This window comes from Coccidioides immitis (assembly GCF_000149335.2).
Source record: "Coccidioides immitis RS genomic scaffold supercont3.4, whole genome shotgun sequence".
Lineage (NCBI taxonomy): Eukaryota > Fungi > Ascomycota > Eurotiomycetes > Onygenales > Onygenaceae > Coccidioides > Coccidioides immitis.
The window spans coordinates 2,798,973-2,825,683 of record NW_004504311.1 but is presented as its reverse complement, the minus strand read 5'-3'; the positions used below and the strand labels follow the sequence as shown (position 1 = coordinate 2,825,683).

The window sequence follows — 26,711 nt, the reverse complement described above, 5'->3', positions numbered from 1 at the left end:
ATCAGAAGACTGCTTTATTCTGAGTAAGTTACAAGTCTTTATACTATTAGTGCAGAGTCTCTTAATTAACTAAGTACTTTCTTGCAGTTACAGTGTAATTTGAGATCTCTTGTGATTCAAGATCTTCAATTGCAAGCCTAATTAAGGCATTGTTAACCATGTTGTTGCATATTGAATGTTGAACATTGGAGGAATTTTGGTGGTGGAAGATTTGGCTTGTTTAGTGGTGTGGCTTGCTTAGTGGTGAACTACCTTACTTAACTAACCAGCTAGTGCTTCGCAACCACCGCCAGGCCAGGCAACTCTACCCATCCGCAACCTCACTCACTGATCCTACCGCACACCACTCCTGACTCTAGAAAAAAGACTGAGTAGCTCTTGTCTGGCTGAACGAAATTGCCCGAGAGACGATATGGAGTCATCGATTTCTCATTCCGGTGCACGATGGAGGCCAAGCATTAAGATCTCCCATAGCGTCTGTGCTTCCCTTCCTCGAGATCCAGAGGCATTAGCTTAGTCTGGACTACCTACTTGCAATTGGCTGGCTGGAAGCGTAAGAAACGGAGAGTAACCCTCCATCCATACGAGTTGCTCTCCTAAACCATGGTGACGATGGCCCGTTCCCGTTTCCATCCTGGATAGGAGTCTTCTAGATCATGTGAGGAAAACGCGGCCGATAACTAAAGGGTATCTTCGATTTTACGGTCAAAACTACTGACTTTATACATTCCTAATCCTTACACGGGCTTTGGTGTCGTTAATTGGCTAGTGGGGTTTTGACTACTAAAGCTTAGGTGGATTTGATATCCTCCCCTCGAAATGGCCTTGAAGCACGCCCTCCGCACTCTCAAGTATGTTTCGGTCCCTACCGCCGTACTTCGTTCATCCCTCACCGAAAGTCTATAGTTGCTTGTAACTCGTCTGGGCTATCTCCTTGTCAATCCCAAGTAAAATGTGGATATCCCCATGGATCAAGTGTGCATTGAACCAACTTCCGCGGTATCAAAAGGCGAAATAAGATTCTCATTCTATTTTCAAGCCGCTTGAATTCCTAGATCGTCATGCCAAATCTTCGATTTCCCCGAGTTTTTGGAGCCTCCATACTCCTAATATCACGCTACCCCGCAAAAAATAAGATGCCTTGCTTGGTCGGCAAAATATTGTGAAATGGCCGAGATGGCATATGCTCGTGGGCCGTACAAAAGTAACCTGTTCCCCAGGTTCGAATACACATTGGTCATTGCAGAGACGTCTTATACCCGAGCATCTGCAAGTGTCCGGGAAGATAGTGTTAAGTTGAAACGATGGACACCAAATCCGCCAGCGTTGAAGAAGTTGAGAATCCCTCTCTGGAGCGGCACAGGGAGAAGAATGTGGAATCTAGCCTTGAGCAAACGTATATCCATGCTGGATTGACTCCTGAAGTGGCTTCTTTTCTCGCAAACTTCTCCGAGGAGCGAAGAAAGAAATGCATTCGCAAAGTAATCCTCCTATCCCATGCACATTGCTCAATATCTTACCCTTTCTCCGATAGATCGATTGGCATCTATGTCCCATGCTCATGGTGTTATACCTTTGTGCATACATCGACCGCGCCAATATTGGTAAGTCTTTATGGGCGCCGCGTTCCATGGTATCGTTGCTGACTCTGAACAGGGAATGCGAAGATCGAGGGGCTGTTAACTGACTTGAAGTTAAGCGGTACTCAATACAGCTTTGCAGTGTCAATATTCTTTCTTCCCTATGTGATTTGTGGTATGTGATGCGCAGTCCTACTCACTTCACGATGGTTCCACTGACTAGACAACAGAGGTTCCTAGTAATGTTCTCCTTTCGAGGTTCAAACGGCCCTCCACCTACATTGGCATTATTACCGTCGGCTAGGGCATTGCTATGACCTTAACGGGCGTTGTCAACAATTTCGGAGGGCTGGTCGCAACGCGCCTTGCCGTTGGAATATTTGAGTGAGTGAGGGATTTCTCCTTTTCCAAGCTTCCTACTTTATTAATTTCCTCATGATAGGGCTGGCTTCTTCCCTGGTGCGGTTCTACTAGTATCTAGGTGGTACCTCCCTGGCGAAACCCAGCTTCGAATTGCACTATTTATTGTGCCAGTGCGCTGTCAGGCGCGTTTTCAGGTCTTCTAGCCTTTGCCATTGCAAAAATGCGAGGTATTGGAGGCTACAATGGCTGGAGATGGATTTTCATCATCGAGGGCCTGGCTTCTATTGCACTGAGTGCTTTCGCCTTCTTCGCTTTGGTGGATTCTCCGGCCCTCTCTAAGCGCTGGTTAGAACCAGATGAGATTAGATATCTTGAGCTTCGTCAGCGTGCTCAAAGAGGTCGTGTTGTTGTCGACGAGGATCCCGGCAAGTTCGATTGGAGTACCCTATGGCAGGTTGTAACTGACTGGCAACTCTATCTGCAAATCATAAATTTCTGGGGTAACGCCGTGCCAAACTACGGGCTGAAGTTTACCATGCCTCAGATCATCAAGAATATGGGATACAGCTCAGCCAAAGCCCAGTCACTCACAGTTCCGCCATACATGCTCGGCGGCTTGGTCACCTACGTATCTTCCCTTCTCTCCGATCGGTGTAAATGGCGTTTCCCGTTCATTATTTTCGGCTAGTTTGTGTTGTCATCGCTTTCGCGGTCCTCTTCTCGAAGGCGGAAAATTTCAAAGACAACGTGGCTGCGTGTTATTTTGCGATTATGTTCGCGTGTGTTGGCTTTTATCCGATCACTCCTGGCATAAACGCTTGGACAGTCGATAACCTCGCAGGCGCAAGAAAGAGGGCCATGGGCATCGCATATATGATCTCCATTGGCAACTTGGGTGGTATTCCCGGTTCTTTCATCTACATCGAGAAAGAGAAGCCAAAATACCCAACCGGCTTTGGATCATCATTTGCTTTCGCGTGTGCAGGAATTGTGGCCACTATCACATTGGAGTTGGCTTATATCAGGATTAATAGGCGCAAGACGAAGATGACGCTAGAGGAAATACACTGATGAGGAACTGCAAAGGGTGACCGTTCGCCATTGTTCAAGTATATGCTATGATTGGTCTATCATGTGCAGTATTCCAACCTCGATGCCTTCGAATATGGCGAATGGGGTCGAATATTCAATTGATTCATATATGGCTTTTGTAAATACATCCCGCGCCCAAAGGAAGCGGAATTATATTTATATCTTTCATATCCCGTGATGGGCTGTTTTCTCCTTTTTCTTTTTTTCCTTAAGAGATTCTCAAGGCAACTCCATACAGGTTCCAGATTTTGTGTGTCATATTCCTATAATTTAATATTGCAGCCTTGGTGGAGAATGCATTCACGGGGTTTAAGTTGCGCATTGACACCAACAAGAACTGGCGTCCAACGGCTCTAGCTAGTTAGTTGATTAAAGCGCAACAAAGCTCCCTACAAGATAACCAAAATGTTCAATATTGCGGGGTTTCTTTCAAAGAGTCTGCTGAATGCCATCAATAGTTAACCATCACAATTTTGAGACCCGATGACTGATTCACCATATATTCCTGTTGCCTTCTTTGGCGCAACCGGCGGCTGTGCAAACGCCTGCCTCGTTCACACGCTCAAAGCTGGCTACAAAGCTGCAGCGCTCGCTCGAATTCCTCCCAAGCTCATCAACCTCTTGCTCTCCCAGGGCATCGACCGATTTACAATTGACAGCAACCTAACCGTCATCCAGGGCGATGCAACAGACATCGCCGCCGTCAAACGGGCCCTTGTCCCTGGGCCAAATAACGGGAGGATGGTCTCCACCATAATTTCGGGACTCGGCGGCTCACCCAAGCTGCAGCTCTCTGCCTTGACACCTGTGACACTGGATAACCCGCACATTTGCGAACAAAGCACGAACGTGCTCCTCAGCGCAATCCGGGAGCTCCAGTCTTCCCAGCGCTCCCAAGACCAGCAAAAGCCACTTCTAGCAATCATCTCCACCACGGGAATTTCTTTAGCTGCTGAGGATGTCCCATTCCTTTTCCGTCTATTTTATCACTACTTTCTTGCCGTCCCACATCAAGACAAGCGGAAAATGGAAAGAGCTATAATCTCCAGCATGGATACTACAGATCCTTCTGATCGGCCTTTGAGAGGGTTCGTCTCCGTGCGGCCATCACTTTTGACGGGTGATCATAATATTACTAGCGGGAGAGGTTGGAAGACCTTGCGTGTGGGGACAGAGGATAAGCCTGCGGTTGGGTACACTATCCAGAGGGCGGATGTGGGGGAATGGATATTTGAGCAAGTTTTGAAAACAGGCGCGGAGAAGTGGATGAACCGGATGGTGACCTTAACAAACTGAGTATCTCATCTTTGGGTGGGGGTCTTCTGCTTCTTATCCATTGGCTTTATTCATAGTTTTAATCCATGACGTTGATGGACTCGGATCAGCATCGGTTTTTGGAGGTAACTGCTACCATGTTTAAATTTAATGTCTATATTGCCTATATATCAACATTGGCATATTTCAAGAATTGTTTTGCGCCCGCAGAGGAACGAACTCAATTAATGTTATTGGTGCATTATTGGTATTTACGAAGCATATACGAGAGCTTCTGCAAACACCTACGATGGAGTCATAGTCAACGTGTCTTGAGATCTCTTATCAAAAATAATCCGCCAGTCGGAGAATCAGACAAGATAGGGCACTAGGGATCCATAACAAAACAGAAAAAGCCCAGCAACTGGGGGAATACCCTATCCCTAGAGAAAATCCTCACAAAAAACGGTTCACACCTTTCGTCCCGTGTCATGATGGTTGTTGGTCCAGCGAGTCACAAACCCGATTTCCTATCATAACTCCATGCACCCGCTAAAACAAGAGTTGATAGAAGCTCTGAAAATTCCACGAAGGATACTCAGCGGGCGGCTTCGCGAACAAGAAAGTGGCAAAGACGAGACGTATAATACAGAGCCCACGGAGGGATAGGTGCACGTACTGGAAGAGCACCTAAACCAAACCATGACAGTAGAAGTGTACTGCATGGAGATGATTAGCAGAGGGGCAAAAAGCGAAACTATAGTACAGAAAACAAAACCAATCACACAAGCATGCCAGTTCATGCAAGAAATGTCTATATATTATGAATAATCTTTTGGAAACGAGAATGCCGTATTTTAAGAGAAAAGGACGAAAGTTATCGTTTATGGTAACTTTTTTATGTGCCCATCGGTTATGGGGGATCCGTTGGGTACCCCATCAGAGTCGTTGATTACCCGGCTTAAGTTTCGAAGCGAAAACCCGCCCGCGAAGAAATGAATTCCCACCAGCCATGCAATCACTAAGTTGGTGATATGGTGGAGAAGATATGCATATGTTACGCCATATATAGCGGAGTAGGCAGCGAGGAAGAAGAACAGGACATAGGTGATGTGTCGCAAACTAAAATTATGCGTGTTAGTAGCGAACCCTTAGCTGGAAGCGACCTGAACATACTGAGTCGTAATCCTTGGTATCATAGTTCCACATGTCAATGTTTCGACAAGGAGCATAAACGGCAATATAGAAAACACGTTATGGTTCGAGGAAAACGGCGTAAGCCAGTGAACGGCCAGATCATGAATCCAGACAATGAGAACAAGCACATTGATAGGAAGGATCCAGATCATCAGAATGAAAATGGAATGAACATAGTTATAAAAGCTGGAATGTGACGCTGATCGCTTTTTCCGTAGTTAGCACCGCATCGGGAGGGTAAGGAATGGGTAAGAGGTCTTACTGTTTCCCGAGCGTGCCAGGATGCCTGGACACACGTTACAAGTTGGACAACACACGCAACAACGTACGCAAATTGATATGGTATGAAAGTTGCAACAAATAAGAGGAGCACAGCGGTGTTGATTACTCGATTTTTCGTCGATAAAGACCAAAATATCGATGTATTGCTAAATTAGAGGTTAGCAAGGACAATTACAGCACCTCTAACCAACAACGGCTTACCCTCGTTCATCGTGCTTGATGTAGCCTTTACGAGACATCAGGATCGCGCGGATCGCCCCAAGCGCATGAATAAGGATCATCGCAACATAGTTAACAATAACACATGTACCGATGCTAATGATGCCGAATAGTGGCACTAAAAACCAGAAGAAGGCATCTTGCGACCCTAAGAGGAGATCGTTGGCGGAGAAATCGATAACAGACTCCGTTGAGTTGGACCCAGCATTCGGCGATGCGCTTTTGGATAGAGTATTTTTTGACGTTGCCAACGAAGACGCCAGGAAAGTAAGGCCGAGAAAAAGTAACGGTATAGACGATCGAATGCATAGGTCCAATGCTTGCATAAAGCTGATAAAAATACCTGAACCAGTTAGTTTCTACATATCAGCAAACAATATCTATTAGCTTACCTGTTTGATTGTATACTTTGAATTGCTGCCGCAAGACAAGTGACACCACAAGCAGAGGAAAGGCCGCGAACACTGTACGATAACGCATTGCGAGCTTTCCCATACTCCCGAGAACATCAACTTTCAGCGAGAGTTGCAGCGGTCCATTGCAGGATGCATCAGACCAAAGTTGAAATGAGATTCCAGTGGCGGCAGCATTGTCTCCAATATGCGGAGGCATATACGGCGCAATTCCGTGAAGGTTGATTTCGGCATCTCTCACATTGACGAAAAATTTCGATTCGTAGGGACCCGAGATGTATTGCCGCACCATCGGCTTAAAGAGCTCAGTTCCATCACAGTCCTTGCTTTCAACGTGCAGCTTATATGCGAGTAGACTTGAATGAAGTGCAGGAACTTTTATATCAATAACCATCGGTCTTTCTGCAGGAAGTCTAATATTCAGACCTGCACTCAGTAATCTGCCAAGCCCAACCCTAGTGGGAATTACAGAATCAGAACTGTCTGAGAATTCCGCATGTAGCCAACCGGGATATCGTGTCTCGGCTTTGTCAATCACCACCACGAACTGATATTCCGTGAGGTCTTCGAGATCATACTGCAAATAGGACAGGGAAGGAACATTGTCAAATGCAAACTTTGAAGAGGATGTAGATGTTGGAAGGGAAATCACATCTTCTGCAGCACTTTTGCAAACTAGTCGGATCGAGCTTGCACTCCCTCCAGAGAGATCGAGGTTCAATGAAGGAAGAGTTGCGGATTGTCCCGCTCGTAAGGGGAAATCACTGCAGAACAACACATCCAATTTTCGGTTGGTCTCCATGGAGTTAAGTTTCTGGTCCGTCAAAAGGGTGAGTTTCTTCTCTGGAACACCTCCACGAGGAGGAATAGGCATGAGGTGGGACTTAGGCCCTTTACGGTGTCCAAATCCACGGAGGGTAAGTTTTTCATCTTGTCGTAGGATAGATTTAGATTTTGTGTCGTCACCAAGTGTCAAAAGTGTGGTATGTTCTAAAAACATGTCAGCCTAAGCAAATTTAAGGAGACAATTGTCGGTACCTTTTCTCGGCAGTTTTCTCTCTGCAGAAACTTCCATGCCAGTCAAATACCATTTCTTGAACACGCTCATGCGATCGGCTCGCTGCTTGGTTTGAGAGGAGCGCCTAACATCAATAACGTCAAACAGAGACCTTATGATAACTTTCCTAAATGAATCGCACCAAGCGATGGAAAGGTGATCCATCCCTGTCCAAACATTAGGTATAGTGGTGGTAAAGACCGTAAAGCCATGCGTTTCAGGAACAAGAGAAGAGAGACTGGTATAATCTGAAGGGACGATCGTATCGCCACCTCCTCCAGCAATTGAAATCAAAGTGACATGCCACAGGGGGTTGTTATTGGCCCACTTTTGTGAGTAAGCTTCGCGCCAATAGTTGTTAACTTGTTTATATGTATGAACGAGATCGGAATCGAATGAAACGGGAGGTCTCGCGTGAGGCGTCGACATCGTAATAATTGTGTTGACAGAGTTTGTTTGATAATTTGACATGGTAAGGACCGTACGGGCAACAATACCACCCATTGAATGACCGATAAGTATCACAGATGTCGGGTCGGGAAGGTTGAGGTCTCTGCCTGGCCGACGCGGGTCGTGGTATAAAGAGAGAATATAGGCCAATGCATCGTTCACATACTCCGCTTGATCGAGAAGGGTCTGCCCATGAAAAGCAGCCATATCTTCGTTGAAGTCCGCCATGAAGAAGTCCAGACCCCGCACACCTGTTTTGAGTCGTTCCTGATGATATTGCAAGACGTCGTGAAAGTATAAGGAGGCCTCGGACGCGAGGGAACGGCCTTGTTTATAGCTTCCTGCGTTCCCAGGCAAAAAAAGAACCGGCACGCCCTTAATCTGTGAGATGGTGTCAGAACAATTTCCAAAAAAGCCACCATAGGAGACTCCATACCCCAATATCCTCTTCGCTGTATTCATCCACCCCTCTTTCCCGGTAGAGGTAAAGACCATACTTGCTAGCGAAGCGTGTGTGTTCCGAATCAAACCCAACGAGCTTTATGTAGGTCGGCCGCATACTCGGCGTTCTGCACCCTTGCGGATCAACTTGAAGACTCTGGTAAGAGTATACGATAATTGAAAGGATGAGAAGAGCAGACACGGTGACAAAGAGGACCAGCCCTGAGCAAATCCACGGGTTGCGAGTTCGAGCCCGGCGCAGCCTGTGTGATTCCGTGGAGCTCTCCATCGCTAGCCGCTGCTTTGGGGACTCGAGGGGCATCACGGCGATTGGATTGGACGCAATAATTGATTCCGTATGAGAAAGCGCGAGTTGCTTCCGGATCCCAAGGTCTTTCTCCGTTGACAGGCATGGGCCGGCTTTAACCTTGTCATTCAATATCGTAGCTTTCTCCGGCACTATTTGAGACGGCGAGGAACCACGAACTTCGGCAATCCTATGCCTACTTCCATTGTCGGAGTCGGAATCGATGGTCACGGAGGTATCGTTCCTGGGATTGGGATCACCTGAAGCTCCGTTGGGGCGTCCTTGCATCTGCGCATCTGCTCGTCCTGCCCAGCCCCGAGTTGCAGGATCGGTGATTCAACACAAAGATGAAGGGCCGAAATGGCCATAAATTTTTGTCAGAGCAGAGCAGCGGGAGAGGAGGAGCCTGTGGGAGGGGAACAGAGCCGATGCAGGAGTTCACCTTGCACCAAGAACCCATTACGACGCCATCAACAAAAAAGACGGGAAGTGCGCACGGACCACCACGCAAGGGGCAAAAATTCTCCGCGCGGACATCGCGACGGCAGGCTGGGTCTACGGAGAAAACGTTTTGAGAACTGTTGAATAATTAATATAAAACAGCCTTATGCACCTAATATACGGAGTACAAACAGGCTCTTCCAAAGTGTCATAAAACACAATAGAAACGCCACCCTGAAGTTTAATTCAATGGTCCGACCTTAACCTCTTCTCGACCTTTCAGCTCTTCAAACCTTGCATCCTTTGCCTTGTCCCGATCAATGCGGCGCTTCATCGAAAGAAGGTCTTTGAAGTGCCCTCGAGCACCATGCTTGAGCTTTGTAATCATGTCTGCAGCTTGACCCTTCGTTATATACTCAGGTAGGAGATCATCCTCAAAATCAAGAGCCTTCTTCAAAAATCCAATTTGACCCGGACTGGCTGGCTTCTTCCGCCATGGTTGCCATAGAGCCACAAATATTGGACCGAAGATACGACCAGCGAGAGTATCGGCAGCATGCACCGCTTCTGCAAGCGGTAATGAGGATGCCACCTCTTTCGGGCGGCCGAACGGGCTTTTTGATTTTGCACTAGGCGGGAGCGCCATTACCTGAGATACCGAGAAGAGTCCTGAGTCATCTCTGGCAATAACTAACCTGCCTGGAGGGGCCGTGAGTATGTATCGATCTTCGCTGATTTTCACCCAGGCATTTTTGCTGAGTGAGCGAATATGCTTTTCCCCTGAGGTGTCCTGGATAAGGTCATGCACTGAATCATAATCTGTGAAGTCGACAACAATATCACCCTTTGGATCAGGTTTCGATCCTTTCAATTGAGGTATTATGGGTTTCTCCCTAAGCCTATCGATGTCATCGACAGATGCCTTATCAAGACCCTCATCTGGATGAAGACCAAACAGAGTTGGAGTTGTCACAATTCCAGTTTGCAATGCAGCAACCATATCAATGATGTGACAGTCTTGCTTTCCTGGATGCAAGCGTAACCCTCTACCTATCATTTGCACAAGCAGATTCTTGGATCTTGTAGGTCTGGCGAGTAACACACAATCAATGTTTGGTATATCGGTACCTTCGGTGAAAAGGCCACAGTTAAGCAAAACCGGGTATTCATGGTTCCTAAACGCGTCCAGCTCTTGCGTGCGGATATCCTTTGGAGTTTGGCTAGTTATATACCGAGCGTCGATCCCGTAGGAACGAAACTTTTCGGTCAAACACTTGACATGCTCAATGTCAACGCAAAAAGCAAGTGTGGACTTCCTCCCTTCGGCACGCGAAAACCAAGCTTTAACAGTTATCTCATTTGTCTTGTCCGTGTTTACTGCTGCTGATAGCTGTTTGGTCTGAAAATCGCCGTTTTGCGCATCCTTGACCTTGGATAGGTCTACATGTGACTGTACTGTGGTGAAAAGAGCATCGGCCAACCATTTTTCTCCGATCATGTCAACGTAGTCTTTGTGGTATACGATATGATCAATGGCCGTACCCAATTGCAAGCCGTCGAATCGTGAAAATGTCGCCGAAACCCCAACTAAAGCTGGAGAGTCGTCACTTGGTTCATCCAAGCCAAAGTGCTCTAGGACTTCAAGATAAGTTGGAGCCACAATGTGATGTGCCTCGTCTACCAACACGAGTTTAAATCTATCAGGATCAAACTTCTCTATGCGCCCTTTGGAGAGAAGGCTACGGATAGAAGCAATCGTGATATCTGCGGTCCCGGTCGCATGACTATTTGCCATCTCAATATCAATCACTTTCTCTGGATACGCCAGCATGCAGTGCCTAGCAGCTTGTTCAACAAGCTCCTTTCGGTGGACTAAAATAAGAGTTTGTTTTGCATCCTGCTTGCGGGGTTTGACTCGGTCAATTAACTGAGTGAATATGACCTATGCGATTGAGGAATGTTAGCACAACAATGGCTTACTGCCAACAAGGGAGAAACCTCCTACCGTTTTTCCGCTTCCAGTAGCCAACGAAACCCCAAGTCTTTTGTGGCCTTTTCCTAGATACGAGAGCACAGACTGAATGCATTCCTCCTGGTAATCACGCAGTCGAATTTCACTGTTTGGAATCAATGGAGGCTCATCATGCTCGGATATGTGGGCGTAAAACCGGCGAAATGCGAGCCCTGTTCGCCAAAGCCGTCCAGCAGGCCTAAATACTGCAGTACACCTTGAAAGGCACTGCATTTCCCATGATCGCGGGTTCCAGTGCTCACTTCTGCTTTTGTTGCCATTCTGCGGTCCGGCTGCTGCTGCGAAGCACACGATCGGCGGGAAAGTGGCGACACTGCAAACCGTACAAACTATGCAAACAAGGAGCTTCCCCCCAAAAAGGTCCCAAACCAGAGCAAGCTCCAAACTTCTCAAAAAGTGAATCAAGCAATCATCTGTTGTGTGCTTAATGAGATGAGAGATGATATACTCATGAAATGATCCTTCGCAGTGTTATGTATCCACTTGCTTCCTTCTTTCCGGTGCGAATGAAGCCTGCTAATCGAAGTTGGGATCCTGTGTTAAGCCCAGGCCTGAACAATGAGCGATTCTTCTATGAGCTATGAGCCTGAAGAGGAGGAAGAGGGGGAGGAACAAGAAGAAGATACCACCCAGCATGGGAATCCCTCCGGAGCTTCTGGACATTCTGTCCCTCCACACCAAAATGTCCTACACGATTCGAAGCCTCTCCATAATGGCACATCGCACGGAAACGTATCCCAACGCCACAAAAGGCAACGCCTCAAGCCGCGACGTCTCGCCTTGCGAGCGGCAGCTACGCTTCCTGTTGGCAAATACTCGGACCTCTACAAAGAAGTGGTTGACGATATGCTTGGTGGGCCTGAATACGGTGATGGACCGAGGCTCTTCGGTACTCAGTACGGCATCATCAGCTGGTCCCCACAAGAGAAGAATGCATTCTTTACAGCCCTCGCTAGGAAAGGAAAAGACGCAATTCCAGAAATTGCAGCTTTTATCGGGACCAAAAGCCAAATGGAAGTGAGACATTACCTTGATCTACTACACCGCAATTTTGAGCTGCATAACGTTACAGAAGAGACTGTGAAAAATATCACGCTCTCAGACGTTCCCGCCGCATACGAGGTTAGCAAGGAATGCTGCCTAGCGCTGGAAAATGTTGCCAGCGCATTATCCCTACGGGACGAACAGGCCCATAATGTTGCAGGGAGGCGGAAACACGGAGATTTTTGGCTTATAGACAATGAAGTTGCCGCTTATGTTGAAGAGGTACTGGAGCCGGAGGAAGAATCCGAATCAGAGAAGGACCCGGAGCCAGAATCACTAGAGCCAGGAGTGATTCCAGCATCGGAATTCGAGGTAGAGTTGCAACCGGAAACTGAATCCAAATCACTGGCAGAGGGCGATCGTAACGGCCAAGTTAATACCGTCAAAATGCATAGCATATCTGCTACAGCGAAGCTACTAAAAATATCAAATTGGATCCGACTATCCGAACGTGTTTTCATGAATGCAGGGGAAAGGAGGTTAGAAGACAATTGGACTCAAATATGCTTTGAGGACGAAACACCGGCATTGACCTGTGATGCTTTTTCTGACTTCTACGCATTAACTATTAGCATCACCCGTCGGATCGTACACTCGTCCATCTTTTTTGCATTGTCGCGGATACGTGCAATAGAGCGTTCCCATGTTAATCCTAAGAAGGTGGTGAAGAAGGAGGATATATTTGCTGCATTGGACATTCTAAAAATGGAGCCCAACTCCAGGAAATTTTGGGCTAGTGCTCCTCGGCGTTGTGCACTTGACATCCGTCATGACAGCGGAGAAAATTATAAAACCGTACTTCTCAGCTACGATGAACTCGACGCATTATTGGGCCCAAAATCCGACATCGACCCAGAGTATATAAAGACAGCGCCCCAAGCGATGAGCTCCGCTTCCGAAGGCTCGAGTTATTCTGGCGAAGGCTTCGAGTCGGACACAAGTGGAAGAATTCCCTCTACCGCTCAGGACTCCATGGATGCGGAAGACGATCTCTCGGACGCGCAAGAAAAGCATGCCAACGCCTTGGATCAAGAAGCGAGCCGTGCGGAAGAATCGAAACTATGGCGCTGGATAGGCAAACCCGATCCCCAGTCCTTGGATCATAATGTTAAGCCGGAAGTTAAAGAAGAGGAAATAGAGCACACACTTTTTGCGAAACGAAAAATGCCCCAGGAGATTTCCAATTGGAGAAGTCGGATTTTATACCAGGCGGAGTGGGAGACTTTCGGCCAAAGTACTGTGGCCATTGATGAAGAGATGGGAGGAAATGGAAGCAGAAAACGGCTCAAGATTGACTGAGATATATCCACAAATGGGGGACCAGGGCCACAGGCCCAATTGTGGAAACGTATTTGCGTGCTTTGTGTGCTGGCAAATCTGTGATTGCCTGGATACTGGACAGAGCAAGGCAGCTCTGCAATCACCAATCTATGTATAAACAATCAGATACCCTATACAACCCTACACAGAGATTCCAATACACCATCAAAGTTCATCCATAACTTTGATATTCCTTACATTTCCAATCACAATCATAAAGTTCATTGAATTAAAAAATTTTCAAAGGGCCAAGTTTCACGCCTAAAACATCCAGCACCATAACTGACACAAAACAAAATCTGTCTTAAAACTTCTGATAGTACACAAGTCCATAAGCAGCAGCCCAAGTGAATCTTGAGCGAACCGAAAAGGAAGAAGAGATTCCGGGGAACTTGCAACCCCAATTGCAAAATGGCGCCACCGGCTTGAAACAACCCATAATCCCGTAAACCGGTACCAGATTCTCGCCTCACCATGAAAACAACATCAGAAATAAAAGTAAAACAAAGTAGTAGACCACTGGTACGTAAAACGCCAGCCGATAGCTTGTTCTAAAACATAGTGACACCATCCAAGCCCCCCTGGAATGCATGAGAGGGTGTTCTACTCTCTTCACAGCTCGAAAGCTTTGTAGTCACCACCTGCCGCACTAAGTGGCTGAACTGTTCCGTACTGCGCACCAGGAGCCTGAAATTGGTATTGCTCTGCTCCTTGTCCAAGGGTTCTAACTTCGGCAGCTTTTACTGCCGCGGCCTCCGGTCCTTCGAGACTTATGGCCTGGAATGCATCCTGCACTTCCTTGATCCTGTTTTTGAGCGCCATTCGGTCAAGGAACAATTGTTGTCGAGCAATCTCTAGCTCTTTACGTTCAGCATCAAGGATCTGCTCCAGTTCTGTAAATTGTGCTAGTTTCAGTTCGAACTTCTGCAAGGTGATATTCACCGCTGCTCCAACAAGTCGAGTCATTTCACGCTCTTCATGAGAGGCCAGCGCTCCAGCACGAGCGGCAGAGGTAGCAATGGCGATAGACGGAATTGAAGGGGTAGATTTCTTCTCTTTCGACGAACTTGAGACCACGGCGGTCGATTCGCCCTCGTTGGCAGTATCGATCTCCATGGAGTCTTCAGCACGTGGTGCCTCTTCATTTCGATCCTTCTCCACTGGCTTCTCCTCGGGGGAAGTCTCCTCAGTAGACCCCTTTTCTAATTGCTTTCGCATCGAGCGCCTGATTTCTTCAATGGAGCGACCCGCAGCCGCAGCTGTAACTGTTGGCTCTGCCAATTGGGCCAAGTGTGCAATCACTGAAAGAATTGGATTTTCCAACTGACTAATCGGATCTCGTCCAGCCATCAATGCTTGTTGTAACGGATCATTCTCTGCGGAATCGTCTATGTAATTAGGTTCGATCTCCAGTTGTAAGAACTTCATCACGCACTCCTCCGCCGTACGAGTGCGAACGTGTCGCTCCACTTTTCGCCAGTCGTCATCAAAATTCTCCAAAGCTTCGAGGAGGAGAAGGGTCTCGGAATCAGACCAAGGCCTATCGCGGTCTGGAATTGTGGTATAACTGGAGTCCTCCATCTTCACGAAATCCGATGCCTGATGGGATGCAGGGAGACGGCCTTGCAAGAAACAAGTAGGACAGAGGTCATATTTCAAGTCTGCCGGGTTACCACTAGTCGAAACTGGAGCAGATTTTGAGTAATGAAATCTAATCCTAGTGCAGTCGACTCCGCAGGAATGGCAATTCACGATCTGCTTTGCTCGTGCCGCACCATCCACGCCTTTGGCAGAATAGTCGGTGCTTGTGCCGTTGGTGACCGTTTTATCACCGTTTGTTTGTTTGTCTTGTTTATCTTTATCATCACTAGTGACTTCCTTCCCTTTGTCATCGAAGATATTACGGCGAATTTCAAGATTTAGATCGGCCTTAACAGGAGGCGCCGCTGCGGCGGCTTTCTCTGTAGATGGATGGGGTTTACCTGGAGTAACGAAAGCGTTGGGTGCTGGCTGGAAAGGTTGGAGGCCACGAGGGGTATCAGCAATAATTCTGAAATGGCCTGTGAACGGTGGCCCAATGTTGGAAGGGCGAGAGCTCGGTTCAACCTAAATGAATATGTGAGTTATGAGATTATCATTGACTCTAACGTTACATACCTGATAATTTATTAAGCCCCAATTTTCTAAAAAGGAATGCACACGCATAATCGCGCAAACGTCTCCTGCAAGATTTCTCCGACACGCTGTTACCGTAAGGTACTCGACAGGATTCAGACGATAAGTGTTGATCATGAAATCTCGATAGTCCTTGTAGACAGATGGTGTTTTGCTACGGTTGCGGTTATTGAAAAATTCGGGAAGAGCCTTTTTCTCCATATCATGGATGATGTTCATATCAAACCACGATGTGTAGCTTGGAAGAATAATCGCATGTGTCTGAGAAACTAGATTCGAGCGCGCCGAAGTTTCTGCAGTGGTTTTTGCTTCGTCGCCCGGTGCATCGCTCGGTCCATCTACCTGTGAGGCTGCAGCTCCTGTGGGTTCGCTTTGCCCGGTCTCCTTTCCACCGTCTGGCTCTGTTCCGCCCATCTCTTCGTCCTCCGGTTCAGTCTGTTCATTCTGAGGTTTGGGCGATACAGGCGCATCAAGAGGATTGTCTGATGCAGCTCCATTTTGATCGTTCTTATCAGAGGATATTGGCCTGGATTGGGAGGCTTATCAGGAATAAGAGTCAGCGAGCGGTTTGCAGGTGATTTGACAGGGATAAATACCCGAAACGCGGCCCGGGGACTGAGAGTCACTGCCAGTTTGGCCCTCTTGATCAGTAGGCACGGGATTGCCTTGAGTAGCCAGGTCGCCAGAGGTCATGGTTGAATCCTCCATGTTAACGGGTGAGGTCTTCGAAGCCGGCCAACCAAGTCAAAATTTCACGAGGCAAAAGCCCGCGATGACAGGAAATGGCTCCTTAGATTACACAGAAATAAGGAGCAAGGTTGTCAAATGCAATTCTTGTCTACTCAAGGGATGCGTGAGCGATGCCGGAGCAGTTGATCGATGGAGTGACAAGCAGCTGCTCAACGCTCCAATTTCGCGCCTCCAGCTTGATTGCGCTAGCTATTTTAGAACTAGCGTGGTGGAAAATACTCAAGCATTGATTATGTCATCTTAAAACAGCAACTTGACACACTGTCCAATCAGCGCTCATCGTATCCCAACGCGACACGCGCGTGTAGATCAATATGGATTATTTGCATCACCCAGCCCGATAACAAATCCATTATTAGTTCGATGCGAGGGAATTCCTGACGTTGTTCGCTTTGTATCAGAGAGACGAATTTTCCACCCTTGCAGCCGCACCATTATCGCTTTCTTCCTGATCAAAGTCGTTGGGTTGTTCCCGACGCGTATCGCGTCCTACGCATAGAGCGGGTTTCGTGCGGGCAAATCCAATTCAACATTTGCGACATCATCACTAGACTTTCGATTCTTCAGACTTCTATACCCGGTTTTCTCAAGATGGCCTTATTCTGCGCCCCGAGCCCTCTTTCCCACGAGTCGCCGTTGGAACAATTAATCGACCATGGAAAGAGGAAGATCGAGGAGAAGATAGATACAAATTCTACGAAACGCGCAAAATACATAGGGCCGTTTATTGTCGACGAGGAGGACGGGCACCAGGATATATTTCGCTCCGAATCAGAATCCAGTTCTTCAGAGTTACCAAGTTGGCTTCGTGCTCAAGGAACATATTCCCATGAAACTACAGCACCGTCTTGTACCTCTACTCTCCCCGAATTTCAAAGCATAGAGCTCTCAGGCCGTCTGCGCAATTCTAGGACTGCCGGTCCAAGCCCTCCCAGCAGAAGCGAGGAAGTCACCATTCGGAAATGTTCAGGTGAATCCGTTTCTATCCGGCGACGAAAACCAAATACACTCCTCTCTTATGAGCAATTGGTCGCTAGCCGATCGATCACAGCTCCTGGGAAGGCAACCAGAAGCTATTACGGTATCGAGATTCACCAATTGCTCGAGGAGGCTCGAACAATCGGGAACGCCGGTAAAGGATCAGAGAGTGCACCGACCATTCATCAGTCAGTGGAGGCTCCAGCGGAATGCCAGGGAAAGTCTGAAAAGGCCGCCAATGTTCTCTGGACGGAGAAATATCGCGCTCGAAAATTTAAAGATCTTATCGGCGACGATAGGACCCATCGTGCGGTTTTACGCTGGCTAAAGGGCTGGGATTCCATTGTTTTTCCCAATCTAGCCAAGTCGAGGACGCAAAATAAGCCTGTGGATTTTGAAGAACCTACACACCGTAAAATACTTTTGCTTACCGGGCCTCCGGGTCTGGGGAAAACAACATTGGCCCATGTGTGCGCAAGCCAAGCCGGCTACGAAGTTTTGGAAATCAACGCCAGTGATGAGAGAAGTCGGGATGTTGTGAAGGGAAGAATCAAGGATGCGGTTGGCACGGAAAATGTGAAAGGGATTTGTGTCAAAGCTGATGGAAAGGCAATACGAAAACCTGGTAGGCCAGTTTGTGTAGTGGTGGATGAAGTGGATGGTGTTGTTACCGGTTCAGGGGGAGGAGAAGGAGGATTTATGAAGGCGCTCATTGACCTTGTCGCTCTGGACCAGAAAAACTCAAAGAAGTCCCCAACGGACGCGACGAGTAATAATGGCAAACGAAAGAAGAAGGGGGAGAAGTTTAGGCTTCTCCGACCCTTGATTCTGATTTGCAACGACGTGTACCACCCCAGCCTTCGCCCCCTTCGCACGTCGTCCGTTGCTGAAATTATTCATGTCCGTCAAGTGCCGCTGGATAAAGTGGTCCAACGGATGAAGCATGTTTTTGAGAAGGAAAACATTTCTTGCGATGGAGATGCTGTCAGAAGAATATGCGAGGTCTCTTGGGGACTCAGTGTCAAAAACGACCGTCAGGTGAAAGCTCGCGGAATAAGTGAGGGTGACATTCGAGGCGTGCTCGTTGCGGGTGAATGGATAGCTCGAAAATTACGGTATGGGGGCTCATTGTCGGCAAATAAACGACTAACAAGGAGATGGGTTGAGCAGCACGTCCTGGGGGGGTCTTCAATGGACGGATCAATTCCAGGCCTAGGACGTGGAGGAACCAAAGAGATTGTTGAACGTGTGTTTCTCGATGGCGCCGGTTTTCCTTATGACCGTGTAGGAGCTCACAGTTTCGAGACCCCATTTGGGAAGGCTAATGACGGTACACCTGTGGGTGTTGCAGACCTCCGCAAACGTCATGCAATCAGTCGCTTGAGAGAAATGGTCGATGCTTCAGGCGAATATGATCGCTGCGTTACAGATTGCTTTCTCACATACCCAACTAAAACTTATCAAGACGATTCGTACTTCTCAAAACCGAATGCTGCATACGAGTGGCTAAATTTCCACGATCTGGCATCTTCGAGAATCTACTCAAATCAAGATTGGGAGTTGAACCCATACCTCAGCCAGGCCGTCATTGCATTTCATCACCTTTTTTCCTCATTGCACAAGTCCAGCACTGGAGAACGAAAGTTCGATAAGGATGAAGATGACCATCCATTCTCAGGTACAAGGGCGGACTTTGCGGCTTTCGAAGCGGAAAGGCAAAACCGTGCTATCCTTACCGAGTTTAGAGCTTCTCTCTCTGCTCCATTACTGCGTGTGTTCCTATCCCCAGGGACGATTGCTATGGAGCTTGTGCCTAACTTAATGCGGATGCTGGCCCCTGAGATAAAACCGGTTATCGTAGGCGGCAGTGGGAGTGAGCGTGGAATCGCGAGCGTGAGAAAGGAGAGTGAAAAGGCTCTTGTGCAGTCCGCAGTAAGGGTTATGAATGGTCTTGGAGTGACATTTGAGAGGACAAGGGTCGAAATTGAGAGTGGAATCCACAGTGGCTGGATATATCGAATGGAGCCGTGAGTATCACTGATTATTAAATCTTTCTATCGCCACTGCCTAACCAGATTTTGACAGGGCTCTCGACTCCTTAACGAGCTTCTCCCAAACAAAAGGCACATCCATTACTTCAGCCGGTTCCTCGGCACCAGTCCGCTACGCCGTGCGTCAAGTACTCGATCAAGAGTACCGGAAAGATCTTCTGAAACGTCAAGCAGAATCTCGCCAGACTCGATATGACGCGCCAAAGCCTTCGGCGAACAAGAGTAGAGACCCAGAAAGGAAGGGCAGTCATGACGAATCAAAGGTCTCATCCAGGCATTCCCGGCTCAATGGACCCCAAACAGACTTCTTCGGTCGGATTATTCCTCAGAAGGAGGCGCCAGTTCAACAAAACACCACGCCTCAGCAAGGGGGAAAGAATCAACAGAATGACGGTCAGGATAATCAAGATTCGAAGGCTTGGGTCAAATACCATGAGGGGTTTTCAAATGCGGTGCGAAAGCGGATCACTATGCATGAGCTAATGTCTGGATTCTGAGCGTCCACCTCCAACTTTTCTGTGCATATCTGATAGTAACGGCCGAATAACCATTTCTTACAATCAATCACCCTCATCATGTCTAGGAATTTGATTCGCAGCGGCGACGGAAACTTTCCGTGGTTCATGGCAGGTTTTCATCGTAAAAGTCGTATTGGTAGGCGAGAACTCCGCTGACGTTTGGTCAACAGTCCAATAACTGAAGAGTCAGAGCGAGCACATGCACACCTCAGCAGGCAGCAAGGCTTAATCGATTTCTTCGCTGCGCTTAAGTCGACATGACCCGCAGTCCGGAATAAGCGCTAATCATAAGAAATTTAAATTTTGAATTAATCTCAATTAGGCCTCAAGAATGAAGAAATAGCTCAGCTTGCTCACAAATTCTAAAAATTGATACAGGGTATCCACGAAAAGAAACTCTCTGTCTCATGACTCGAAAGCACTCCACCATTTTCTCAAAAATTTGGCATGCTCCCATGAAGGTGTCATCGCTCTTTAACTCCCGCGATAAAAAAAAAAAAAAAGGAAAGAAAAGAAAAGATAAGGCAAATTCATTACTTTTAAGCCGTAAATTAATCGATCAAAGCTTTGAGCACCAACGCCATAGTCCCATTTATCTCAACGCGAAATACGTAGCACGTGCTTCCATCGTTACGGCTCGGGTTGTTGACGTTGATGCCTTGGGCTTCTTCGGACTTAGCAAGGACTCTTGCAGTCTGCATCGTTGAACCATTGCCTTGAGAGATGAAACACTCGAGAATGCAGAGGATGAGCTGTCTGTTGACTTTCGGCGTGGCGTTGGAAGCGAAGACGCATCTTTTGCATTGGCGACCGCCGGATAATAGTTGAGAGTGAAGTCAGTTAAGTTGCCAGCCATCGTAAGGAGGTGATCTGGTGAGCTGGAATAGTCCCCTTGGAGAAGAAGGTGCTCGGTTGTGTTTTGTTTTGTGGGATATATCAGGATCTACAGCCCAAGTTAGTGAGGAGGCCGAGAGAAATTCTTGATTTCAACATACCACTCCGGACTCGGAATAGATTTCAGGATAAGAATGTATCAGGGCACTCCTTATAATAAGCTTGATTATCAAAAGGCTCTGCGTAAAACCTGATATCGTGGTGATAGCTTTGAAAGGTAGCAAGATCTAGTTCTGGGTGCACCAAGTGTTCAGGTGTATATCACATCAACTGACAAGATAGTTTGAAAGTGAGAGAAACAGAAATAAGAAGAAGAGAAAGTTGCCTTTATAGTCATTCAAGATACCTCGAGACCCTGTCCCGCTCCTCCAACCCACCCGACCAAGCCATAGCCGGACCGTGCATTCCCTGACTTCTGGGTAAAGCATTTCTCAGCATCGCCAGAGCCGCGAACTCAATTCTGGACAAGCTTTACCAAGCCGAAGGTGGATGACTCAAACATGGGGCGACAGGATATCTCCCCGTCGCTCGTCAAGGCCATTCCCATCCTCGTTCTCCGATAGTGGGACGCGCCCTGCATTCGTAGCGTTCGGGAGAACCAATAAGGAGTGGCTCTGACTCTGTGTGGCTTGAAATGCTGACATATGCAAATGGCCAGAGTCTGGAGGACGTGAGGAGTGCTCCGTACGGAATACGGACTACGGAGTTAAGAAGTACTAGGTTTTGAGTGATATATCTTGTTGCGGCATCAACGTGGTCTGTCGACTCGTCGTCATTCCTATGGATACGCTATGTGTATGGAGCATGGAGCCTAGACCTATATAGTTACCGAATACAGATTCCGTCCGTCAGCCGGATCCTAAGACTTCGTTTTGACGCATTGCTTTTTAGACTTATCGGGGTGCTGCTGCCTCACCCGTCTTATCTCCTGACCAATCTTAATCTCGGTTGCAGCTATACCTTAATGCGAGAGTTGCGAAAGCGCTGCTGTTGTCAGAAGCTCAGATGCCGCAACCAAAGCAGGCTTTTCAGAACCCCAAAAGTCCTCGACATCTTGACCAAGCAACGCACTGCCCACTTGTGACGCAACTCAACTTCATTTCTGACAAATCCATCGTTTCGAGACGAAAGTGATCAAATGAGTGACTCACGGATGGTGCCAGAGGGTGAGGATAGCCATATGGTCTCGATCGAGCTTGAGCCATAGAATTCTCGAACTGAACTCCACTGATCCAGCGAGCCATTCTGGCTCAGTCACAGGATTGCATCTTTCGTGTGTTCCACAGAACCTTGAGGGCCGCTACGGAGTGCGGAGTAGTTTATCATCAAACTTGGAGGTTTTCTTCTTCGGAAACAAGCATACTGGCCCACCAATGACGTCGGCTCCTTGCTGAGTCGAGCGGATTCGGAGTTGAGAAAAGCGTTCGGAATTTCTAGGTATTCGGAATTGCGGGGTTCGGAGCTGGATTCTCAAGCCAAACTGCTGATGGGTCACGGAACACAGGCGAATCCAGCTCCCACTTAATGGCTGACAAAGTTTGCTTAAACGCGATTGCTTGGTTCAACACAGGATCACGGAATTGTCGTTCGGTCTGTGATTTCAGAGAAAGTGGAACCATTTTCCGCCCTACCTCATGAGTCGTGAAGAAATGGGAGTCCTCTTCAACATAAATCTACGAACCAAAATGCGTTTGAGTAACCCTGATTGCTTGGGGTTCAGTGCATGAGGTTAACCCGGTATTGCTGCGTTGAATCTATTGAAATGAGGTTTTATCTGCAGACCTAGCTCAAATTTAACCAGATATTTTGCAATGACGGTATCTGTACATACAGGAATCAATCTAAAACATTCATTCTGGACAAGAAAGAGAAACATGACTGTCAAATCATTTTATTGCAAAGGACAAGTTCAACGCCAATCAAATACTTGAATATCTACTGCTTCAGCTTTTCAGTTAGCTCAGGGACCTTTTCGAACAAGTCTCCCACAAGACCAACATCAGCAACCTGGAAGATAGGGGCATCAGGGTCCTTGTTGATGGCAGCAATAACCTTGCTATCCTTCATGCCAGCCAAATGCTGAATGGCACCAGAGATGCCAGCGCAGAGGTATAGCTCAGGAGCGACGTTCTTGCCCGTTTGGCCGACTTGAAGACTGTTGTCGGCGAATCCACTGTCAACAGCAGCACGGGACGCACCAATGGCGGCGCCGAGCGCGTCTGCCAGGGGAGTCATGATTCTGTCGAATTCCTCCTTCGATTTCAATCCACGTCCACCGGAAACCACTCGCTTAGCGGTACCAAGGTCGGGACGGTCGGATTTGGTGAGGTCTTCGGAGACCCATTCTGTTGGTGATGGAGCGTTGGGGTCGGCACCATCAACGATCTCCGCAGATCCGCCTGTGGCTTCACCGGCTTGGAAAGCAGTTCCTCGAACAGTGGTAACCTTGACGGGATCGGTTGATTGAACGGTCAGGATTGCATTTCCTGCGTAGATGGGTCGCACAAATGCTGTGAGGCTTAACGTCAACATTACTATCCTTCCCTTTTTTCCCCGGCTCAAAAAGCTTGTTGGTACATACTGTCTTCACTCTCGATGGCGATGATATCTGAAATTTGCTGGACATCCAACAATGCAGCCACACGAGGCAAAATATTCTTGCCAAAAGCAGAATGGGGGGCGATTACGTGCGTGAAACCGCCCTTCTTAATGTTCTCAACCAAAAGAGGAGCGTAGTTCTCGGGTAAGTTCTAGTCACCAAAATCACAGTTAGCAACCCATGAGCCGCCGAGTTTCAATAGACACCTCATCCAATTACACCGAAATATATGCTGGCCGCACCTTGTCGTAAGCCGCATTGTCAACGACAAGCACCTTATCTAAACCCTTAATCTTTGCAGCCTCCGCTGCCGCGCCAGCCTTTGCTCCGGCTCCGGCCACGAACGCAGTCACGGTGCCGCCGAGCTTCGTGGCAGCTGCAATTGCACTCAACGAAGCACCCTGAATTTTTCCATCCCTTTGTTCTAAGACTGCTAGGGTAGAGAGTAATCTGGAGAGTGCCGAAAGCTGTTGTGACCGGAAGAGCGAAGATGTACTGGAGGGATAAAATTGGGAGCGAGCGGCTCGAAGGATGGATTGTCTGGCAAGCGGAATCATGGTGAGGGTTGGGAGGAAGGTATGGGAAGGCGTAGCTATATTAAAAAAAAGGAGATGCAATGGCTACAGACAATGGTTTTTCAATTCGTTTTCGACCTCGTCCTCAATCGTGATCCCTCTTTCGGCGGACTTTGTCCGGCAATGCAAGAAAGTCCCAATGACTAAGCGGACGATCGGAAAGTCGCGGCGAAAAACCCAAGAGCCGAAAAATCGGGGGAAGCAACCGAGTCAAGTCCTCTACGGAGTGTAAGATGCAGATGGAAACGTGTGGAAGGAGGTGTAAAGATTAAGACTTTTATTCTATGCTATTCAAACAATCCCGTCAAATACGCCTGGTCTCAGACTCTGAACGCCATACATCAAAACAAATCCGAAAGCCTGTCCTCGTCAAGATCCCTCAAACAATTGCAAGATCCCCTTCGTAGCTTTCGCAAAATATAGACGTGTCACATCGGGAACCCTACTAATCCGACAATCAGCTCTCCGACCGTGCCTTTGCTTTTTGCATCTTAAGTTTGTGTTTTCTCGAGGCAATCAGTTCTGCCTCACCATCGTCCTCCGTGACCTTGCGCTTCTTTGAGTTTGAATCGTCGGCTGCCTTGACTGCTTTTCTCTTCTTATCTGACTTCTTAGAGCCCTCGATCGCTTTAACTTCACTTTGTTCTTCATTTTCACGAACATCGCTGTCTTCCAACCAAAGTTCACTCGCTAGCCAAATGGGCATAGCAACGGTATTCGCCCCCTTTACGTGAATGGCCTTGACATTTCTCCATCCTTTCGTGACAAATTTATCAGTCATTCCTTTTACTACCGCCTCAATATTTTCCGTGATCTGCTGAGGAGTAAATCGCGAAGTTCCAACCTTAATAGCCGCAGTTGTAGCCGGCGCCAGGTGTACAGGGATACAATCGAGGGTCTTTTCTATCTCTCTGGCAACAATTTCGGGTGACGCCACGGCGGCGTATTTTTCACCTGGTGGAGGTCTCTTCTTGTCATCTTTCTTCAACCTTTTCCCATTTGCTTTCTGAATTTCTTCGATGCGGACCGGAATCGGCCTCTTATTCGACTTGAAAAAGGTCTTTCCCAGAGTCTTAATCAATCGTAGTATGATCCGATCGTCTGCTAGAAATACATCATGCTCCGATAATAGCATGCGCCTGCTTTCAAAGCTCTTATATCGCTCCTTTAGTTTGGTGAGGCCAATGACTTTTGTAATTCGGGAGGATAGAGATTTGGGGAATGCCTCGTCGGCAATGACATCTTTCACTGCTCGTTGAGGGTCGGCAGTTATAAGGCAGATATTGAGCGAGGATGATGTATTCAAAGAATGCGGCACAGGAATTTTTCCTGGCTTTAGGCGGTTCTTGTCGACGATGTGCTTCTTAGTGGTGAGAATAAGCCAAACGGGTACGTCCTCGCCGGATACTTCTTCGCCTTCAGAGTCACTGTCGCCATCGATTGGTAATTTCTTCACCGTTGATTCCTCTGCTTTCTTCTTCTCCTCGCTTTTGATGTGCCGTAGTAGTGCCGTGGAAGCTCGAATCACCTGGGAAGCGCAAAGGTTTAGTTTGAGTCAAACACGAATAGATTAACACTTCGCCCACCTGCTCATTATTTAATTGATAAGGTGATCCTGAAGTCGCTTTAATCGTGAGCTCTTCCGACGAGACTGCCATTTTGAATCCCGCTTGTCAGAATGTTCAAAGCTCCTCCAACCAAACTTTGCGGATCTCAAAATTTCCAAAAAGGCCAACCTCTGTTCCTCTGTTGGGTGATGGATTTAGGTTCATAATAAATCCGATCCAGTCGCTTACTCATCCATTGCAGTTCACCGTCACCAGCAAACAGCTCTCTGAGGGCCATGACCAACGACAGTGGTTGTGTGCTAAACAGAGACACATTAGGCACTCTACATGGACAACAAGAGGTTGGCCCGGCTAAATACTAATCCCCTTTGCACGGGAGCGTGAAAATGGTTTTGTCGTGCAGCATAGCTCCAACAACATAACCACCATGATCTAGCCCGCTGTTGGACAGGGCCAGATTGGGTACTTTCATAGTCCAACAAGCTTGTTTAAGGCGCATCCACCCCCAGTTAAGTTCGTACGACGTGGTCGCGCAGCCAGATATCAACCCATACCATTAAACCAACATCGGCTAATGATGTCCGGCACGGATATTACGCCTTATGGATCAGAAGCTATGATATCCACCAGCAAACTAGCTGCTCAACAATTCTGTGCGAATGTGGTCATAAAAACATCTTATTTCAGGTTCTATAAAAGTACCTGTATTGTGCTGTGCGCATTTGCTGCTGTGACTCTGTGTTACGAATAGGCTATCAAATGATGTGGAATCAGCAGGGACCATCTTCGGTTCTGGAAGTGTGAAAGCTGCACAATCTTTGAGGCCGGCAATTGCCTTGTTAGAGGCATGAAAATCCTGATACAATTCAAATTTCAGCATCAGATTGGTCTACTAACCATTCACTATATAGGGATGTGCATGTTGACCTTTCTGTTTATTTCAACTGGCATCTGGAGCACACTGTAACGCAAACCAATTAGGCATTCATCATTCTCAGCTGACAGCATCAGTTTCAGAATTGATTCAAGCTTACCCATTCCCTGTTTTTGTCGTGCAACACCCGCAGAATAATGAGGTAGGATAACAAATTACCTTAAGAAGTGACACCAG

The 26,711-nt window shown here is 47.6% G+C and overlaps 11 protein-coding genes across 11 annotated transcripts; 5 read left to right on the top strand and 6 right to left on the bottom strand.

The window, feature by feature from the left end:
- Positions 1 to 327: 327 nt before the first annotated feature.
- Positions 328 to 3,014, top strand: CIMG_13447 (MFS transporter; the record flags this gene model as incomplete). The annotated part of the gene is made up of 9 exons (XM_001245824.2): positions 328 to 851; positions 907 to 1,481; positions 1,535 to 1,604; positions 1,657 to 1,755; positions 1,811 to 1,824; positions 1,885 to 1,964; positions 2,023 to 2,064; positions 2,115 to 2,596; positions 2,632 to 3,014. The coding sequence occupies exons 2-9, from the start codon at positions 1,305 to 1,307 to the stop codon at positions 3,012 to 3,014; spliced, it is 1,347 nt and encodes a 448-aa protein (XP_001245825.2). The 5' UTR covers positions 328 to 851; positions 907 to 1,304.
- A 396-nt stretch (positions 3,015 to 3,410) lies between these two features.
- On the top strand, positions 3,411 to 4,560 carry CIMG_05265 (uncharacterized protein). Its single transcript, XM_001245823.2, has one exon. The coding sequence runs from the start codon at positions 3,519 to 3,521 to the stop codon at positions 4,329 to 4,331; it is 813 nt and encodes a 270-aa protein (XP_001245824.1). The 5' UTR covers positions 3,411 to 3,518; the 3' UTR covers positions 4,332 to 4,560.
- On the bottom strand, positions 4,451 to 9,064 carry CIMG_05264 (GPI inositol-deacylase). Its single transcript, XM_001245822.2, has 7 exons — positions 8,344 to 9,064; positions 7,439 to 8,288; positions 6,380 to 7,390; positions 5,970 to 6,330; positions 5,749 to 5,914; positions 5,466 to 5,692; positions 4,451 to 5,411 (listed from the first exon to the last, which is right to left on the bottom strand). The coding sequence occupies exons 1-7, from the start codon at positions 8,941 to 8,943 to the stop codon at positions 5,174 to 5,176; spliced, it is 3,453 nt and encodes a 1,150-aa protein (XP_001245823.1). The 5' UTR covers positions 8,944 to 9,064; the 3' UTR covers positions 4,451 to 5,173.
- Positions 9,065 to 9,238: 174 nt separating this feature from the next.
- CIMG_05263 (DEAD/DEAH box helicase) lies at positions 9,239 to 11,380 on the bottom strand. Its single transcript, XM_001245821.2, has 2 exons — positions 11,102 to 11,380; positions 9,239 to 11,038 (listed from the first exon to the last, which is right to left on the bottom strand). Exons 1-2 carry the CDS (start codon positions 11,339 to 11,341, stop codon positions 9,338 to 9,340), a joined length of 1,941 nt encoding a protein of 646 aa, XP_001245822.1. The 5' UTR covers positions 11,342 to 11,380; the 3' UTR covers positions 9,239 to 9,337.
- Positions 11,381 to 11,521: 141 nt separating this feature from the next.
- Positions 11,522 to 13,696, top strand: CIMG_05262 (uncharacterized protein). Its single transcript, XM_001245820.2, has one exon. It carries the CDS (start codon positions 11,687 to 11,689, stop codon positions 13,469 to 13,471), a length of 1,785 nt encoding a protein of 594 aa, XP_001245821.2. The 5' UTR covers positions 11,522 to 11,686; the 3' UTR covers positions 13,472 to 13,696.
- CIMG_05261 (RSC complex subunit) lies at positions 13,666 to 16,527 on the bottom strand. The gene is made up of 3 exons (XM_001245819.2): positions 16,264 to 16,527; positions 15,650 to 16,206; positions 13,666 to 15,598 (listed from the first exon to the last, which is right to left on the bottom strand). The coding sequence occupies exons 1-3, from the start codon at positions 16,373 to 16,375 to the stop codon at positions 14,105 to 14,107; spliced, it is 2,163 nt and encodes a 720-aa protein (XP_001245820.2). The 5' UTR covers positions 16,376 to 16,527; the 3' UTR covers positions 13,666 to 14,104.
- Positions 16,528 to 17,008: 481 nt separating this feature from the next.
- CIMG_05260 (sister chromatid cohesion factor) lies at positions 17,009 to 20,468 on the top strand (the record flags this gene model as incomplete). Its single annotated transcript, XM_001245818.2, has 3 exons — positions 17,009 to 19,422; positions 19,481 to 20,072; positions 20,135 to 20,468. The coding sequence occupies 2 exons, from the start codon at positions 17,009 to 17,011 to the stop codon at positions 19,941 to 19,943; spliced, it is 2,877 nt and encodes a 958-aa protein (XP_001245819.2). The 3' UTR covers positions 19,944 to 20,072; positions 20,135 to 20,468.
- Positions 20,251 to 21,527, bottom strand: CIMG_05259 (uncharacterized protein). The gene is made up of 2 exons (XM_001245817.2): positions 20,960 to 21,527; positions 20,251 to 20,907 (listed from the first exon to the last, which is right to left on the bottom strand). The coding sequence occupies exon 2, from the start codon at positions 20,818 to 20,820 to the stop codon at positions 20,557 to 20,559; it is 264 nt and encodes an 87-aa protein (XP_001245818.2). The 5' UTR covers positions 20,821 to 20,907; positions 20,960 to 21,527; the 3' UTR covers positions 20,251 to 20,556.
- Positions 21,528 to 21,669: 142 nt separating this feature from the next.
- CIMG_11504 (uncharacterized protein) lies at positions 21,670 to 22,528 on the top strand. The gene is made up of 2 exons (XM_012358481.1): positions 21,670 to 22,024; positions 22,119 to 22,528. Exons 1-2 carry the CDS (start codon positions 21,997 to 21,999, stop codon positions 22,250 to 22,252), a joined length of 162 nt encoding a protein of 53 aa, XP_012213904.1. The 5' UTR covers positions 21,670 to 21,996; the 3' UTR covers positions 22,253 to 22,528.
- A 52-nt stretch (positions 22,529 to 22,580) lies between these two features.
- On the bottom strand, positions 22,581 to 24,242 carry CIMG_05258 (electron transfer flavoprotein alpha-subunit). Its single transcript, XM_001245816.2, has 3 exons — positions 23,700 to 24,242; positions 23,440 to 23,608; positions 22,581 to 23,368 (listed from the first exon to the last, which is right to left on the bottom strand). The coding sequence occupies exons 1-3, from the start codon at positions 24,012 to 24,014 to the stop codon at positions 22,794 to 22,796; spliced, it is 1,059 nt and encodes a 352-aa protein (XP_001245817.1). The 5' UTR covers positions 24,015 to 24,242; the 3' UTR covers positions 22,581 to 22,793.
- A 40-nt stretch (positions 24,243 to 24,282) lies between these two features.
- CIMG_11502 (ribosome biogenesis protein UTP30) lies at positions 24,283 to 25,727 on the bottom strand. The gene is made up of 2 exons (XM_004446130.1): positions 25,619 to 25,727; positions 24,283 to 25,560 (listed from the first exon to the last, which is right to left on the bottom strand). Exons 1-2 carry the CDS (start codon positions 25,688 to 25,690, stop codon positions 24,490 to 24,492), a joined length of 1,143 nt encoding a protein of 380 aa, XP_004446187.1. The 5' UTR covers positions 25,691 to 25,727; the 3' UTR covers positions 24,283 to 24,489.
- Between the last annotated feature and the right edge of the window lie 984 nt (positions 25,728 to 26,711).

Coding starts and splice junctions, on each gene's coding strand:
- CIMG_11504 (XM_012358481.1), top strand. CDS start 21,997: ATGAGTGACTCACGGATGGTGCCAGAGG. Junction 22,025..22,118: donor CTCACGGATGGTGCCAGAGG/GTGAGGATAGCC, acceptor GCTCAGTCACAG/GATTGCATCTTTCGTGTGTT.
- CIMG_05261 (XM_001245819.2), bottom strand. CDS start 16,375: ATGGAGGATTCAACCATGACCTCTGGCGACCTGGCTACTCAAGGCAAT. Junction 16,207..16,263: donor GTCCCCGGGCCGCGTTTCGG/GTATTTATCCCT, acceptor ATTCCTGATAAG/CCTCCCAATCCAGGCCAATA. Junction 15,599..15,649: donor GGGGCTTAATAAATTATCAG/GTATGTAACGTT, acceptor ATATTCATTTAG/GTTGAACCGAGCTCTCGCCC.
- CIMG_05262 (XM_001245820.2), top strand. CDS start 11,687: ATGAGCGATTCTTCTATGAGCTATGAGCCTGAAGAGGAGGAAGAGGGG.
- CIMG_05265 (XM_001245823.2), top strand. CDS start 3,519: ATGACTGATTCACCATATATTCCTGTTGCCTTCTTTGGCGCAACCGGC.
- CIMG_11502 (XM_004446130.1), bottom strand. CDS start 25,690: ATGGCAGTCTCGTCGGAAGAGCTCACGATTAAAGCGACTTCAGGATCA. Junction 25,561..25,618: donor ATCAATTAAATAATGAGCAG/GTGGGCGAAGTG, acceptor TGCGCTTCCCAG/GTGATTCGAGCTTCCACGGC.
- CIMG_05258 (XM_001245816.2), bottom strand. CDS start 24,014: ATGATTCCGCTTGCCAGACAATCCATCCTTCGAGCCGCTCGCTCCCAA. Junction 23,609..23,699: donor ACAATGCGGCTTACGACAAG/GTGCGGCCAGCA, acceptor TTTGGTGACTAG/AACTTACCCGAGAACTACGC. Junction 23,369..23,439: donor CGCCATCGAGAGTGAAGACA/GTATGTACCAAC, acceptor TAAGCCTCACAG/CATTTGTGCGACCCATCTAC.
- CIMG_05264 (XM_001245822.2), bottom strand. CDS start 8,943: ATGCAAGGACGCCCCAACGGAGCTTCAGGTGATCCCAATCCCAGGAAC. Junction 8,289..8,343: donor ACAGCGAAGAGGATATTGGG/GTATGGAGTCTC, acceptor ACCATCTCACAG/ATTAAGGGCGTGCCGGTTCT. Junction 6,331..6,379: donor CAAAGTATACAATCAAACAG/GTAAGCTAATAG, acceptor TAACTGGTTCAG/GTATTTTTATCAGCTTTATG.
- CIMG_05263 (XM_001245821.2), bottom strand. CDS start 11,341: ATGCAGTGCCTTTCAAGGTGTACTGCAGTATTTAGGCCTGCTGGACGG. Junction 11,039..11,101: donor CTACTGGAAGCGGAAAAACG/GTAGGAGGTTTC, acceptor TCAATCGCATAG/GTCATATTCACTCAGTTAAT.
- CIMG_05259 (XM_001245817.2), bottom strand. CDS start 20,820: ATGGCTGGCAACTTAACTGACTTCACTCTCAACTATTATCCGGCGGTC.